The sequence below is a fragment of the Drosophila obscura genome, unplaced genomic scaffold (assembly GCF_018151105.1).
Source record: "Drosophila obscura isolate BZ-5 IFL unplaced genomic scaffold, ASM1815110v1 contig_186, whole genome shotgun sequence".
NCBI classification, from domain to species: domain Eukaryota; kingdom Metazoa; phylum Arthropoda; class Insecta; order Diptera; family Drosophilidae; genus Drosophila; species Drosophila obscura.
The window spans coordinates 6,638,883-6,655,370 of NW_024542774.1; the positions used below are offsets into that span (position 1 = coordinate 6,638,883).

The 16,488-nt window shown below is 45.2% G+C and overlaps 4 protein-coding genes and 2 non-coding genes across 7 annotated transcripts; 3 read left to right on the forward strand and 3 right to left on the reverse strand.

Annotated features, from left to right (window-relative positions):
• Positions 1 to 170: 170 nt before the first annotated feature.
• On the forward strand, positions 171 to 2,688 carry LOC111074034 (protein arginine N-methyltransferase 7). The gene is made up of 3 exons (XM_022366655.2): positions 171 to 2,057; positions 2,118 to 2,269; positions 2,333 to 2,688. The coding sequence occupies exons 1-3, from the start codon at positions 342 to 344 to the stop codon at positions 2,595 to 2,597; spliced, it is 2,133 nt and encodes a 710-aa protein (XP_022222347.2). The 5' UTR covers positions 171 to 341; the 3' UTR covers positions 2,598 to 2,688.
• On the reverse strand, positions 2,600 to 4,283 carry LOC111074035 (tektin-B1). Its single transcript, XM_022366656.2, has 3 exons — positions 3,916 to 4,283; positions 3,423 to 3,854; positions 2,600 to 3,363 (listed from the first exon to the last, which is right to left on the reverse strand). Exons 1-3 carry the CDS (start codon positions 4,125 to 4,127, stop codon positions 2,706 to 2,708), a joined length of 1,302 nt encoding a protein of 433 aa, XP_022222348.1. The 5' UTR covers positions 4,128 to 4,283; the 3' UTR covers positions 2,600 to 2,705.
• Positions 4,284 to 5,164: 881 nt separating this feature from the next.
• On the forward strand, positions 5,165 to 6,887 carry LOC111074019 (rRNA 2'-O-methyltransferase fibrillarin). Its single transcript, XM_022366640.2, has 3 exons — positions 5,165 to 5,284; positions 5,411 to 5,859; positions 6,129 to 6,887. The coding sequence occupies exons 1-3, from the start codon at positions 5,272 to 5,274 to the stop codon at positions 6,708 to 6,710; spliced, it is 1,044 nt and encodes a 347-aa protein (XP_022222332.2). The 5' UTR covers positions 5,165 to 5,271; the 3' UTR covers positions 6,711 to 6,887.
• Positions 6,888 to 6,983: 96 nt separating this feature from the next.
• On the reverse strand, positions 6,984 to 7,065 carry Trnas-uga. The gene has a single exon. It is a non-coding gene; the product is annotated as a tRNA-Ser (tRNA).
• A 376-nt stretch (positions 7,066 to 7,441) lies between these two features.
• Trnas-uga lies at positions 7,442 to 7,523 on the forward strand. The gene has a single exon. It is a non-coding gene; the product is annotated as a tRNA-Ser (tRNA).
• Positions 7,524 to 7,554: 31 nt separating this feature from the next.
• On the reverse strand, positions 7,555 to 12,161 carry LOC111074042 (transmembrane protein 53). 2 transcript variants are annotated; one of them, XM_022366665.2, is made up of 5 exons: positions 12,062 to 12,161; positions 11,264 to 11,454; positions 10,949 to 11,142; positions 8,523 to 8,804; positions 7,555 to 8,440 (listed from the first exon to the last, which is right to left on the reverse strand). In XM_022366665.2, the coding sequence occupies exons 2-5, from the start codon at positions 11,379 to 11,381 to the stop codon at positions 7,850 to 7,852; spliced, it is 1,185 nt and encodes a 394-aa protein (XP_022222357.2). In that variant the 5' UTR covers positions 11,382 to 11,454; positions 12,062 to 12,161; the 3' UTR covers positions 7,555 to 7,849. The 2 variants fall into 2 exon arrangements, with proteins under 2 accessions (XP_022222357.2, XP_041448989.1); XM_041593055.1 differs by lacking the exons at positions 10,949 to 11,142; positions 11,264 to 11,454 and having other exon boundaries at positions 12,062 to 12,079.
• Between the last annotated feature and the right edge of the window lie 4,327 nt (positions 12,162 to 16,488).

Here is a 16,488-nt window from a genome sequence, read left to right on the forward strand (position 1 = left end):
ACGCTGTCATGCATGCGATATTTCGACATAGGCAGTGCTACCACATAGCTTGATTTTTAATGTAGATGGCATCGCTGAGAGAACAGCTGTTGCTAGTGCTGCCTATTTTTAAACGGAAAAAAGCTGTTGGACAAACGACAAAAACAGCTAAAAATTACAGAAAAAAATTAAAAAAAAAGGGTGTAGACCAATTTTATAGCAACAATTTATTTAGCAGTGTTTTTACATTTCCAGAGTTCCCGCATGGCGAACAATTTCTCACACAACTGGTCTTCAAAAACAGCCAGATTTGCGGGAAAAAAGCGGATTCGGCAGCACTGGCTGGTGCCTGTCGCGTTTTAATGTTCAAGAATTTGTTGAAAACATATTTATTGCCAATCCGTACAATGTCCTGCTTTTCCCACGTGATGAACCCCATTACGGGTGAGAATACTTGGCAGGAGCGCGCGGACGACTACGATTACCATCAGGAAGTGGCCAATGCCGGCTTCGGGGACATGCTGCACGACTGGGAGAGGAATCAAAAGTATTTCGCGGCACTAAGGAAAACCATAAAGGACATGCGTGCCGCAGGAAAGGAAGTACATGTCCTGGACATTGGCACCGGAACGGGCATACTCTCAATGATGGCCTTGAAAGCTGGGGCGGACTCCGTTACCGCCTGCGAGGCCTTTCTGCCCATGGCAAATTGTGCGGCCAAGATTTTGTCCGACAATGGAGTCGGCGACAAAGTGCAACTGATTCGAAAACGCTCAACGGACATTAAAATTGGTGCGGGCATGGACATGCCGCAGCGGGCGAATCTCCTGGTGGCCGAGCTGTTGGATACCGAGCTGATTGGGGAGGGCGCCATCGGCATCTACAATCATGCCCATGCCGAGCTGCTCACCGACGACGCTCTGTGCATACCGGCGCGCGCCAGGTGCTACGCGCAGGTGGCTCAGTCCCCGCTGGCCTCACAATGGAACAGCCTAAAGATTCTCCCAAATCTGGATGGTGAAGCCTTACTCCGACCACCAGAACAGCTAAAGAATTGCAATGGAGAGGCTGCTCTACATGATGTTCAGCTCTCGCAGCTGCCGCCCGGCACCTTCCGCCTGCTGACAGAGCCCATCGAGATCTTCCAGTTCGATTTCCAGCGCAAGGAGAAGAGAGAGAAGCAAAGGGAGAAACTGCTGCAACTGCAGTCGAGTCAGCCGGGTGCCGCGGAGTTGGTATTCTACTGGTGGGACATTCAACTGGACGATCAAGGGGAAATCCTGCTCAGCTGTGCTCCGTACTGGGCCCATCCGCAGCTCAAAGAGTTGGCTGCCAGCAAGGAGGACCGCTTACCTGTGGCCAATGTCGTCCCCTGGCGGGACCACTGGATGCAGGCCATCTATTACGTGCCAAAACCGCCGCAGCTTGTCACTGCTGGTCAGGCCTTCTACTTGAGCTGCCACCACGATGAGTACTCGCTCTGGTTCGATGCTCTGCTGGAGGCGCCCGCCAAAACTGTGCGTCGGCATACCTGCTCTTGCGACCTGCACATGACCTACTCCCGCAGCAGAATCGGTCAGCTAAATCAGGCCATACGCAACAAACGTTACCTGCGTTACCTGGAGGACAGCATTGTGCCCAAGCAATCAAATGTCCTGGTCCTGGGCAATGGCTGCCTGCTAGGTCTGGCTAGCGCGGCCCTTGGTGCAGCGTCGGTACAGCTCCATGAGCCACATCGATTCTCACGCCGCCTGATCGACTCAATTGTGCAGCACAACGAGCTGAAGAACGTTAAGTATGTTGAGGACGTTGGGCAACTGGAGGAAACTGAATTGGTCGCTCTGACCCATGTCTTTGCGGAACCCTACTTCCTCAATGCTATTCTGCCCTGGGATAACTTTTACTTTGGCACATTGCTGATGAAACTAAAGGATAAACTGCCAGAGAGTGTGGAGATTTCGCCATGTGAGGCGAGAATATTTGCCTTGCCCGTGGAGTTCTTGGATTTGTACAAGATTCGTGCTCCTGTGGGCAACTGCGAGGGGTTCGATCTGCGTCTCTTTGACGAAATGGTCGAGGTAAGTAGATAATTTTGAGTGTCTCCCCTAGAGACATTTCACGAATTTCATTGATTACAGAGGTCCGCTGAACAGGCAGTGTCCCATGTGGAGGCGCAACCATTGTGGGAATATCCCTGTCGCGCCCTGGCCGACCCGCAGCAGATTCTCAACGTGGACTTTGCCAACTTCAGTGCCGAACACAACCTCCAGGGCAGCATAGAGCTGACGCAGTAAGTCTTAGCCATTGAATCTCTGGTTATAATCAGGCCATTATCAATATATTCTTTTTGCAGGTCGGGCGTCTGCAATGGAATTGCCCTTTGGGTTGACTGGCACTTGGATAAAACCAACAATGCCAAGTCTATTGTGAGCACCGGTCCCAGCGAATCTGTAGTTCCCGGCGAGTTTGTCAAGTGGGATATGTTTGTGCGCCAGGGCGTGCACTTTCCAAGGAAACCCACCACCACCGATCTGTCCAGCAGTGCAGTGGAGTGGAGTATAGACTTCAAGCCATTGCTGGGACAGCTGAGCTTTGGCTTTTCCCAACAAAAGAGATGAACTGCTCAAGAAATTTCCATTTAATTCACATAAATTTGGACAAATAAACACAGAAACAAACTGGGAACAGATAGAAAACATTGAAATGGCTATGATCAGCTGAACATTTTATGTCTTTGGAATCTCATCCTCCATGCGTGTGAGCACAATGTTCCTGTCGGTCTGAGCACTCGGATTGGCCATCTTCAGGCCGAACTCGCCACCCTTGAGACGTTGACGCAAGTCGAGGGCCCGTATGTCAGTCATCAAGGAGTGTTGCTTATTCTCCAGATCCACATCGATCTTCTGGGCATGCTCCTCCATGAGGTTGTAATTGGCTTTGCTCTCGTCAATCTTGGCAATCAGACGACGCCGGATCTCACGGAGCTTCTCCACCTCCACACAGAGCATCTCGTGGGCCTGGTCCATGCACAGCTCCATGCCAGAGCGTTGGGCACGATTCTCCAGCCGAGTTTCGGCCAACTTCAGACCGTCGGACTTGTCACGCAGCGCCTGCTCCAGCGTCTTAATCTCACACACCGCCTGCTCCATTTCGTCCTTCATTTTCATCTTCTGCCACTCGAGCTCGTTGCGTGCCCGCTGCGTCTCGAAGATGCGCTTGCGAATGGTGTGCTCGGCTCGCTCCTGCTGCGACTGGAGCATGTTGCGGGCCTTCTCGCGGCACACGAACAAAGCCTCGCGAATGGCATAGGTGTCGGCCAGCTCATTCTCCGCCAGCTGCTTCATGTTCTTCACATGCTCCAACCAGGTCTCGTAGGAACAAGAGCTACAGGGAAAATCAACGGAAGTGCTTTACAAAAACCGAACGATTGATGGATTACTCACTTCTTTGGATTCCTGGTGGGATCCGGCTTGTACGATATGTTGGCGGCATTGCGGTCCAAGGCCAATTGTGAATTATCCAGCTCGACTGCCTCCAGTTTGTTGTCGATCTCCATGCCGATCTTGAAGCGCACCTCCTCCAGGCGCGTCAGCTTCTCCCATGCCTTCTGGCAGCGGTCGGCCAGTAGACGTTGATTGTTCTCCAATATTGCCAGCTCGTTCTTGATCTCCGTGTCGGCCTCATCGTAGGTCATCTCAGAGCCAAGACGGCCATCGCGCATGGTCAGGCACTCGGCAATCACCGATATGGGACCCGTCAGTGTCTCCAGCTCGCGTTCGGTTGCATTTTTCTCCTCCTGGAGCATGTAAATCTCACGCTCGATACGCTCAAACGTCTTCGCTATGATGTCGCGCCAACGAGTCAGCTCGGATATACTGAAACCGAGACAGCAGTCAAAGAGATACTTGGCCAGTAGAGCTACAACCCACTACTCACCGATCTGTCAGGCCCTCATTGGTCTCATAGTTGGCCCAGTCACCTTCGATCCTTGTCTCGTTCCGCAACGAACGCGAGGCGTGGCGTATGGCAAAGGCGTCCGATCGACGTGCATCTGCTACATTCCGCAACTGGCTGACGCGAGCATGCCAATCCGTCAGCGAGATATGCTGCAACGGCTTCTCCATTGTGACCACCGAATGGAAAGCCATGATGATAATTACAAATGTACGAATATGAAAAACAAATTAATTATTTATGTTTGTTTGAGTAAATTTTAGCTTTCAACAGGAACGTTCCACAACTTGGACTGAATTAAAGGAACGAGAATTTTCACATCGATTGAACAGATTTGGAAGTTTGTTTGGTTAAAGAAAACTAGATCTCCAAGGCGCCTGGGTCATTGTCAAGGACTACTCGGACTGTGTTTTGTATGGAAAGGTTTGAGGGCATTGGCATTAACATAGTAACCACAGCTCTATGTTCAGAATGAGTAGTACTATTTTTCTGGTTAACTATCAAATATAGCCGAATCTTAACGGATATTAATTCACATTTATATACTCTCTTTTCTTGATATGTAGTAAATGTATAGTTACCGTGTAGATACCATGTAAGAAAGGATATTTTTTAGTATCTTCTTTGTTTAAGCCTTATTTTATAATAGTAGTCCCTAAAATAAACCAGATTGTAGAAAATTGATTCATCTATATGATACAATAATATTTTGAGTTCTGAAAGTCCTAACTAGCTTGTAATATTAAAATCGGGGAATATGATTTTGATCAACAGGACAGGACGTTAACCCATTGAATACCAGGGCGTATTTAAATATTTCCACGAATATAATGAAACTTGAACGTGATGCACGCATTTCATGTGAAAGACATCATGCTCATGTTTTTTTTTTTAAGTAAAGAGGAATATTGAGCTACAAGGAGCCATTACATACAGTATTATTTTCCACTGTTTACAAGGCGTGTTCCCCCTTTTAAATAGAGGGGTGCTCAGTGGGTTAAGTATATTCTATATTTTATCAATATGTTCAATTATTTAAGTTGATATAAGGCGCACTTTGCTTATGTTGTGTTTCTTGGTATATTTCTTTCAAATATATGTGTTTAATAGTGAATTGTTAATTCAATTTTCTCTAAATTAATGTGAACTTGTCATATCGATAGTGAAAAATGCAGTCGATAGTGAGCCGATTCGATGTATCGATGGCTCCATCGGCGGTCTGGCAGCTCGCGAACACACGTGTTTTCTTTTGGTACAGCGTTTTGCTGGCCGCGTGTTCCTTCGAAGATTAAATTTTCGCTTAAGTTCTATTAAAAAGTTAAACTACAGCATTTAAAAATGGGAAAACCAGGTGAGGAAAACGGAAACTGCTACGCAGCAATGAAGGCAGTCTCTGAAACTAAGAAAAAACATGGAACTTAACCTCCTAGTGAGTGTGCATCTTGATGAAATGAGTTTTCCTTGTGTTTTTGTGCAGGTTTCAGTCCACGCGGTGGTGGTGAAGGCAGAGGAGGCGGAGGATTCCGTGGCCGAGGAGGTGGTGATCGTGGTGGTGGCGAGGGACGAGGAGGTGGCGGAGGATTCCGTGGCCGCGGAGGTGGTGATCGTGGTGGCGGCGGCTTCGGTGGACGCGGAGGTGGACGCGGCGGAGGCTTCGGTGGACGCGGCGGTGGTGATCGCGGTGGCGGCCGTGGACGCGGAGGCTTTGGTGGCCGAGGCGGTGGAGATCGTGGTCGCGGTGGTGGCGGACGCGGAGGAGGTGGTCGTGGCGGCGGAGCCGGTGGTTTCAAGGGTGGCAAAACAGTCACAATCGAGCCACATCGTCACGAGGGAGTCTTCATTGCTCGCGGCAAGGAAGATGCTCTGGTCACCCGCAACTTTGTACCTGGATCTGAAGTATACGGAGAGAAGCGCATTTCTGTCGAGGTTCGTTTTGACATCAAACATTTGCTCTAAGCCTAGATTCCAGCTGATGATGATGTTGTGCAGGGGTACAGAACATGGCATTATGTGGCCATGAGCGGCCATTGCGTTCACCGGGAGCTGTGTGCACTTCAGGTGCACGTGAAGCGGCTTCAGGTGCGCTTTGGTCGCTTAGAATAATGCACAACTGAGGCAAAATCTCTCAGCACCCAATAATTCTTAATATTCGTCTATGAACAGCTTTTCAAACCTTTTTCTTGCTTCCTTCACAGACCAATGGCGAGAAAATCGAGTACCGTGTGTGGAATCCCTTCCGCTCCAAGCTGGCTGCTGCCATTCTGGGTGGCGTCGAGAAGATTCACATGCCTCCTGGCTCGAAGGTCTTGTATCTGGGCGCAGCGTCTGGCACCACAGTTTCCCATGTGTCGGATGTAGTGGGGCCCGAGGGTCTAGTCTATGCCGTAGAGTTCTCACATCGTTCGGGTCGCGATCTGATCAATGTGGCCAAGAAACGCACCAACATCATACCCATCATCGAGGACGCTCGCCATCCCCACAAATACCGCATGCTGGTGGGCATGGTCGACACCATATTCGCAGACGTCGCCCAGCCCGATCAGGGCCGTATTGTGGCCCTGAACGCACAGCACTTCCTTAAGAACGGAGGACACTTTGTCATCTCGATTAAGGCATCCTGCATTGACTCGACGGCGCAGCCCGAGGCGGTATTTGCCGCCGAGGTCAAGAAGATGCAGGCGGACAAACTGAAGCCACAGGAACAGCTCACGCTGGAGCCGTACGAGCGTGATCACGCTGTTGTCGTGGGCGTCTACCGACCACCGGGCAAGCAGTGAACAGTGTTCAGGGGCGAATGTGGATAGATTTTAGGTTATAACTTCTTTTAATACAGACGTTTTGTATTAAGTTTCTTCTTATTAAATATAAACCATAGTTTTAAAGATAAATCAAAATGCAAACTATTTTTGTAGCAGACGTACAAATACATAACAGAATACAAGCCAACAAAACCACAACTATTTGATTGAGGTCGTTTAATGTAACTAAAAATGAAAATATTCAAAAATAAGGTATAGTAGTTAGGCAAAACAAAAAAGTCTGGGAATTGCCGCTGCGGACAGGATTCGAACCTGTGCGGGTAGAACCCAATGGATTTCAAGTCCATCTCCTTAACCACTCGGACACCGCAGCTGATATAAAATGTTGTGCCAGAATAGCTTCTTAGGTCCGGGCGCACTATTGCGCTACTGTGGGATATTTCAGCATGTCACATGTCCGAACATTGATAAAATGAAAGTATTATTAAAATATGTGTATCAAAAGTAATTTGTTAAGTAATCAACATAAAAAAGAAGTCAAATTTGCCCATTTGGGGTTATATCAAAATTACCTACTGTGTATCAGCCCTGGTACGTACTAGCGCCTAATTAGAACCCAATCCAGAACTAGTTCACGGTTAGTCTAGGTATTCTCCGCAGCGTCTTAGTTGGCGTTTTTGCCAAACGTTTCTCACAGGTGGCGCTTGGTGTTCCTATCAAATGGTACATTTGACACCGACATAAAATGTGCTGCGGTGTCCGAGTGGTTAAGGAGATGGACTTGAAATCCATTGGGTTCTACCCGCACAGGTTCGAATCCTGTCCGCAGCGGAAGCTAGAAATTCATTTTTTGTTTTGCATATTTTATCTGTAAGTTTACTTTATTTAGTTAAAAGATAATATAGAGAATAGAATTTTATATTTCGTTTCATGCAATTCACGATATTCTTCTCTTAGTCTACATATTCCGCTTGCATTACGGTTTTGATACCATTGCGGAAGGGCTCGAAGCCAAATATATTTATAAAGATCGGATTGGGGACAATTTTGTTTGTTTGTTAAACGTTAGATCTTAGAAACTAAAGTAAAATCATAATCGCATTGATTGTTGAATATCTTTTTAAATGTATATCACCGATTCGTCAGCCTTCAGAGGCTTACAACTTGGCGCGCTTGGGGACTCCAATGGCCTCGAGCACCCCACAGGCTTCCAGGTGCTGGAACAAGGTCTGCAGATACTCATCCCGATGCTTCATGAAGTGGGCCGCGTGCTGAGAGCGTTCCCAGCGCTTGAATGTAACCTTCACGTTGGCCCTCTCCCAGTTCTCGCGGACAGCTTGATTCGACGAAGGTGGTCCGATCGGATCGTTGTCAGAGACGAAGAACAGCGCCGGGGCCTTGAGCAGGGTGGAGTGGAACATTTGGCTGGAGCGCATATAGTGAATGGTGGCCTGGTTGTGGAATGTCTTCATGTGGTAAAGGGTGTAGTTCCTCAGCGCGCTCTGCATGCGTTCGTTCTTGGGGAAGATGGACTTGGGCACGCCTACGGGAATCTCGGTAATGTCGGCAGCACTGTCCCAAATTTGGCAAACGAAGCGCTCCAGCATACTGCCATAGCGATCCATATCGCGTGACATCTGCAACATAATCTCGCCCATCTGGTATGCTCCAACGGAGAAGCCATGCGTGACGATCGGTTCATACGATGCGTTGTTCTCGAGAAACTTCAGAGTCTCGGCGGCCACCACCTGAAATGGGTAATCGCATGCGTTAGTGACTAATTATGAATGTTGGCACAGGTGGAAACTGATTGGCTATAGATTTTCTTACCTGGGTTCCCTTTACGGGCCACAACAGCTGCCAGGGCGTAATGTGCACCACCATCACATCGAATCCCATTTCCGTGTAGATCTGGGCGTATTTCTTCAGATGCTTCTGCTTGGCCATCAGCCAGGCCATCATCAGAACCAAGGGATTGCCAGTCGGGTTCTTAAACGCCAGCGTCTTGGGATCCACTTCGATGTTCGTTTTGTTGCTAGTATATAGAGTCATGTTTTTGGTAATATCTTGCGAAGATATTTGCCGACGATTCTTCAACGGTGCCATGGCGCTCTGAAGAAAACACGGAATATATAATAGATTAGTCTTGGATATATTTTCTAAATTCTAAATGATTATGGCGCAATAGAGGAAATGGAAAGTTTTGGATGAGTCACAGATAAATACCGATATATATTTTTTTGCTTCTGTGCTTAGTACTTTATTATACCTTCAGGTCTAGACTCTATCGATAATGGTTGTTATGGGGTAATCTGTTTAGGTATTAAACCATAGTTTGGATAGGTCCAGTTGTGGGTTCAATCAATGCCCGATTAGATAGGAAATATAATTTTGGGGTAGACAGTATGGCCTGATCGGTTTGAGTCTTAATGAGAGATTATATTTGGCATGGGTTGGGACTGGGTAATGTACCTATATCCAAATATCGGGATTATTGATAAAGCTTTGCTTTTTCCGATGCTAGCAAAGCTGACCTTGATTTTGCCACACTACACTCTACACATGATAAGAGCTACATAGCTCTTGATAAACCGCAGGTGCTACCTCGTATTTATATAAACTGTAGCCGTTACTGGGGCGTGGTATGATTAGATGAGATCCAGATTTCATCGAGTGTTTATGACCGGCTGTATAGCTAAAGGACAGACAGACTTCAGAATTGACCGTTTCACTTGAATGAATGTTATGATTTACAATAATAGAGTTTTTGTAATTTACGATGCAGCCGATAATTATCTCTTCATTCAGCGTGTCATATCCGTATTAATGATTATTACCGAGTTATCAGGAGCTGCCGTAGTCAAACGTCAATTATCCGCTAATGCTGAATACTAAATGAAAAGGGAGCAATGGGTTTGGCTCGTTTTTCGACTCAGGGTTTTATTTTTTCTTTGGCTAAGACCTCTAAACCAACTGATAGCACCTGTATTCAAAGATAGCCAGACAAACCTAACGATAAGGAGTTGCAATTTAGATTAATGGAATCATTTCCAGCTCCGCTTTTTTCCGAATGGAAAAAACGAACTAACGAAGAAGAATAAAACATAAATTAAACATCAACGAACCAGACAACTGGACAGGAGAGGAGGAGAGAGCGAACGAGATACTTTCACTTTGGTTTGACATTTTGAACTTGAACTTTTGGTTCACGGCCACTCACACGTTTCAGACGTCGATAGACCTTTAAGTAATACGACCACTAATACGACCAACAACGTAATTCCAATTAGGAAATCCATTATGGAAACAAAGATGCCCAGGGCAGCAGGTGCAACGACGGACTAACTGGCACGATATATCCAGTGGGACGATCGTGGCATAGCTCGGCGGAGCTTACTTCCAATGGAAAATAGTTATTCGTGCTCATGTGTGTATAGTCCATGTGTACATATATAATAGGGATCCGAAAAGTCTGTGGCGTCGGCTTAAATTACATTGCGGCACTGGAAAGGGTAAAGTAGAATGGATCGACTACAAAATACCCAACCGAGAAAGCAACTCGTATAATTTGTAGAGAACATATTCTATTTTTATTCTAACACGATATACCCCTTCGTACATGGAGTGCCAGGTACAATCAGCGTGTGGCTTGGAACTCATAAGAGTGCCACATGCTTTGGGGGCTCAGGGCGAAAGCTTGGCATTGAGCGCCATTATGATGTGTGTATATCATGGAAAAAGCTGCCACTGCTGTTGCTCGCCCCAATTGAGCGTGTTTGATCGAAGCTTGACGGGCGAGGGTGGCTCAAAGAGTACTCCCAAGGATATGGGTTCAAGCAGACCATTTTGTATCGAAGCTATCAATCGAAATACTCCAATGCCAATTATTTTCTGGCTACTTCAAGCGTTAAATGGGACTCCACAAATTGCAGGCAATTAAAAAACCAATACAAAATGTTCCTAAAATAATATATACATACATAGCACCTAATCGGTATAACAAATCAGAGAAAACAGACAGAGAGAGAGAGATATAGAGAGCAGTCATATACAGGGTTCAAAGTACAGAGGAAATCATTTCATGCATGCAAATTCAAAAAGGAAAAGAACAGAACCGAACCGAAAGAACCCACACAATAAGAAGATAGATGCACGTTTATAGGCAAGCGGAGGGTGTGTTAGTGTGGTGGGGGGCAATTACAGGTTAAAGTTCAATTAAAAGCCAACAAGGTGCAATATATAATGGTAATGCTTACATGTGCCACCTGCGGCCCGCCGGTGCTCAAGCTCGAGAAATTGCGACATAGCGGCCGTTGGATCTCCCGGTACTCGGCCATTGGACGCAGCAGACCCTTGCTGCCGGTGGATACGGCGCCCCCGCACCCACTGAAGAAATTGTCTGCGTAGACATTCTCGTACGGGCCAGCGCCAGCGTTTCGGCTATTTTGTGCTGTGCATGAGGCGAATGGCGGATCGGGATGGGGACAGACAAATAAATATGTATAAATAAACGTGAGTTGAATGGTTTCATTTTCAGATAGAACTGCTGCCTTCCACATTCAAACATTTACCACCAAAGGAAAGGCCCACGGCTAGCGTTGCGGCTGTCCGGCCGGCAGCGAACGGTAGACTTATCGATTTTTTCGCTGCAGTTGCGTAAAATGCAGTGCGAAAGAAGTGAGCAGCCATGGCCGTGGAGTGAGAGGGGGATCAGATCAGATCGGCGTGTGAACAACTTGCACAAGAAGCGGTTGGACAGAAACTGTAAAAACAGGCACATTCAGATTTTCATATTCATTATAATACGTTTATGATGTGTATGTATAGTCGGGATACCCTTGCGGGGGGTAACATAATTTTGTAATGCACATAGAAAAGCCGCTTCAGCCCGATATAATAATCTATGTATATTTTGTACAACTATAGTCTGCCGTTCCCAAGAAGGCAGTTCAAGTATTTAACGAATACCAGAACGTATAACTATTTACAATGCATTTAACAAGTTCAATTTAGTTTTACTGATCGCCGAAACGGTAAGGGTATACTCGCATCGGCCTGCCGAAATTTTTCGTCCATGCATTTTCGTATTCATGTTTGGCAGACCAGACACAGACAATAACAGACATACACAGGCACAGGCTAATGCACACGAAACGAACTTTGTACCCTGTGTATTTGCGGCCGCTGGCTGCAGACGGGTTTTAATTTGTAAATTGATAAAAATTTCGTTTGTGCCCAACGACAAGGAGATTCTTGTCTTGATCGTGCCTCTTCGGGAATATACTCAAGTCTGTGCGTGTGCATGTTTTTAAATATGATGAACTTGTATATTAGTTAACAGCCAGAATCGATCGCGGTGCAAAACTTACGACTGCAGACGAGCTCTCCGTGTTTACGTTGAGATTTTAAATAAAAAAAATTATTTAATTCCGCCAGTGCCAAACAGCGTGACCGTAACAATAAAAAATACCAGAATTACTATTAAATACCATTTCAGTTTCGAGAAATACCATTGTAATACCATACCATAAACTTAACCCACTTTACACCCCTTTACTTAATAAGTTGAGCACCCTTTGTTATCCATGCTCCTTAGCTCTCCTCCTCTTCTTACACAACAAAAATTAACACCGACATCCTTCACTTGTAATGCGTAAAATATGTTAATGTTACATAAATTTCGTGGGAATATTAAAAAACCCACCTGGCCGACAATGGGTTAACGTTATATTTTATTGATTGAAATCGTATTCCATAATTTTGATATTCGGTTTAATATTACTAGCTAGTTGGCCCTCTCAGCCCTCAACAAATAGTTTTATCCAATAGATACATCAGTTTCCTACAGGATTAGCTAGTTTTCAGAACTCTTTTTCATTGGATAGTTTAAATAATAAGGTTCAAACAAAAACGGCCAAAGCATAAAACGTAAATGTTGACTAAATGTGACGTCAGTGTTGCTGGTCCACCAAGTTTTTTCTATGCGTATGTACTTTTGTATACCTCATTTCCCTTCATTGAAGTAAAATTTGTTGTTCCAAGCTGCTTTGAAACATTAATATTGCATTTTTCTTAGATTGACATGTTTTTTACCTATGAATGTATATATGTTTTGTGTTTTATAAATACATTAATCCCGGTTCTGATACCTATTATTGGTACCCGTGAGCTGCAAAATTCCGTTAATATCTTCAAAACAGAGACTGAGTAGTTTCTGCATTAATGGGAGCCCGAAATAACAAACAATATCTCTATTCTATAATATCCATTTTCCCAAGGTATGCAGATTGTTGCTCATTCCGTGCCAAACTTGCACAACAATGCTGCTAATTCATTTCCCCATGTTGCTGAAATTTTTCCCATACAAATCAAATCAAAATGGAGTTTGGCGGTCGTTTTGAAAAATAATTTGATATACCAAAAAAGATATTATTATACCGATATACATTTACATTTTTACATCGATAATTACATTTTTACATTGATGCAGCTTGACTTTTTTCTGGCCATCTGGCATCCCTGAAAATGGGTAGTACACCTATCTGGCATCTCTATAGTCACACACTGGTCACACTATGCGCGCGCAGTTCAAATCTATTAATATATTTTTTTATTAATATTTTTTTTGTATTTGTTCTTTGTTTGTGTTAATTAACCTGCAATGACCAGATACATCGATGTCCGTTTATTAATGTTTCTCTGTTTTTTATGTTTTAACTTCGACTGACGGACACGAAGTGTACCAATTAATTGGTACCGACAAAAGCTCACGAAGCCATCAATAAAGTTAAATTTGCTGCACGAAAATCGTTTTATGCGCCGCATTAAAGTTCGTCGAGATATTTTCTATCAGGTTCACTTAAGTTTTTCAAGGCCCAACAGACAAAAGGGTTTAGTATATTACTTTAATGTAGATCGTACGGGTATAGAGTATATGAAGTTAACAGTAATCATCTCGTATCTCAGATAGTGGGTTCACACTCACTGATCCGAGCTGGCAAATCAATTACTGCAATCACTTAATCCCCACTTTAAGCGTATCTGTTGCCACAAGAAAATGCCGTGCACATTTTATAGCTTCGAACTCGGCAGGCCAGGCAGAATGCTAGGGAAGGCGGAACCGGGAACTTGGGCACAAAATCTTGATAAGCAGAATTTGAATAAAACTTTTTCTTCTTTCAAGCACGCGATATGAACAAGGGCAGTGCTATATATACACATGTACATATATAACGAAGAATATATACATACTGCTCAGATTTGTACATACATATACTCGTAGTCGTCTGACAAGAATCCGAGCGAATTTGAGTCGCGCCAACAGAGATTTTAAATGAGTGTCCCCGACATGGAGTAGATTCCACTGTAAGCCGCTTCCATTACTCGGACACGTGCACTGGAATGTTCGAGCAAAACCCCCTCATTGGAGCTGGAGAGCTCCAAGAGCTCAAGATAATGAAATAAATCCATTAAGAAGCAATTTAGGAGGAGTTATTTATACGAAAATCAGAGATCTTATCAGACACTTGCCAGTGGCAAATCATAATAAAACTTAACAGCTCTCTGCTCAGTGCTATCAGTAAGAACAGTTACCATTTCGCTTGACTGCCAGTTACGGCCATCAGCCGATCATAATTTACTGAAATCTCAGAGGCTGAGTCGGAGTGAGAAATGCGTGATTATCGGGCGACTCAATGTGAGTCGACAGTTTTTGTCTTTGTTTATTTTAAGGTGAGTTAGCTTCTCCGATGATGAAATTTCTGCGCTCCACTCCCCCCAGCGGCTACCCTCTCCACGCTCAGTGAGCTGATCGGAGAGGGCAGTCGGGCAGGCAGGGCAGTCATTCGACTCCGTTCGCAGAAAATCAGCAATATCTTTTTGTGACTCGTTTTTGCCCCATACATTTATTCGCCTCCAGCAAGCAAGTCACTCACACAATCACACAGCAAATAAAGGCGAAGCAGGCAGAGCACATGGTTATCACGTGAACGTCGCGCCGAGTGCCCCAACTCGGGTGCCGTCGTGTGCGGGAAACGTGATCAAAGATCAAGAGAGAGAGAGAGAGTGGGAGCCGAGCGCCAGCGAAGCAAGCTCTGTACTTGGGGAGAACGAACACGTAACTGTATGCGTATGTGTGTGTGTGTGTGTGTGTGTGTGTGCATTGGATTGGGGCCTGTCTGACTGTGTACAAAAAGTCAAGCTGCAAAATGGCAACAAAAAATTAACACAGTGCGGCGCCTCGACCACTGTCTCTCTCTCTCTATCTCTCTCTTTATTTTGCTCCCCTCTTTCTCGCTCTCCCAATGATTTTTGCTCTCTCTCCTGCTCTCACTTGTGGTTGGGGCCTGCGGTGCCTGCCCCAGCGGAGGTTATCGCGTTAATCATTTCGCACTGTTAACGCAAATACTCAATGCTGTTTGTTGTTTTTCCACAAATGATATTTATATTCACCCCGGCTGCTCGCCCGCCCCCTGTCTCAGGGCACTCCTCCATCAAACTAAATATAATATGATAATGAATAGTTAATTACCATTTCACAACGAACTCCATTCTGTTTCAACCATTACTGGCAAGTCATGGAAAGATACCTGTATACATACATATGTACATACACATGTATGTTTGTAAATATGTATGGCGATTATGATCTTTGGATCTTCCCAGAACACGCTTTGGTATCCATCTGCTTTAGGGCCAAATGATGTCACACCTGGGGGTATGATAAATCAGAGCCCCCTCTGCAATGATAAGACTTACACAATCCCCTTTTTCTTTTTTTATGGTATGCCACCAAATCTTTCATTAGATAAGATTCTGCAGTCGCAGTGCGAAGCGCGCACGCAGATTTGTCGAGTGACTCAAGACAATCTTTTTCGACGGGATACGGGTGCAGGTCTTGGGATAACCTCCGGCGGAAATGGCTCTTCATGAGCGGACGATGATCGCACGTTGTCCAAATCAAGACGTTCTATTCTTAGTACGAGTAGCTGCAATTAAAACAGAATTATACGCGGAAAATATATATTAAAATATTTGTGTCGCATCTTCCTCATTGAATGCTTGCCAAGTGTCTGACCTACAGATAGACACCAGCATCGGCGGGGGTGCTAACCAAGTGACACGCCCACAGCCCTGTACACACCCACTCATCGATTCTCAGAGTTCGATAAAGTTTCCAGTGTTGATGATGATAATTGACATTCGATCGGACCACAATGCGGACAATTGGAGTTGATTGGACGCAATTCAATTACGCGCCCAGATGGTATCTCAAATATGCCATAGAAATTCACACAATTCCGCGCTGTAATGAGACGTTTGCCCAAACTCTTAGACGGCACACATATAAATTTTGATATATTTTCTAATTTGAATGCGCAACAATTGGCGGCGAGCAAGCGAACTGCGGATACTCTTATCAATTGGCTTTTATTGGGTGAACCAGATGCGAATCAAGTGGACAATCAGAATATAATAGCATGCGGCATTGTTGGATAACCAATAGAGCTTCGAGTATAGATATACCCTGCCACATAGGGTACAATCAAAAGGCAAATCTTAGACACACATTTGCCGAGCGCATTAAAAGGCTGTTGGCGCCAACACGCCTCAAACAATGTCCGTGCGGGGACATCATAATTAACACTGGAAAAAACCGCAGGCCAAAGGAGTCGAAATCGTATTCATTCTGCCCCAAAACGGGTGACAGCTACACCCTTGCACGGACCACAATTAGACCCGTTTAGAGCATTTCTGTTTGGTTACACCTGGCGTATACGTAACGACACACAAGTAA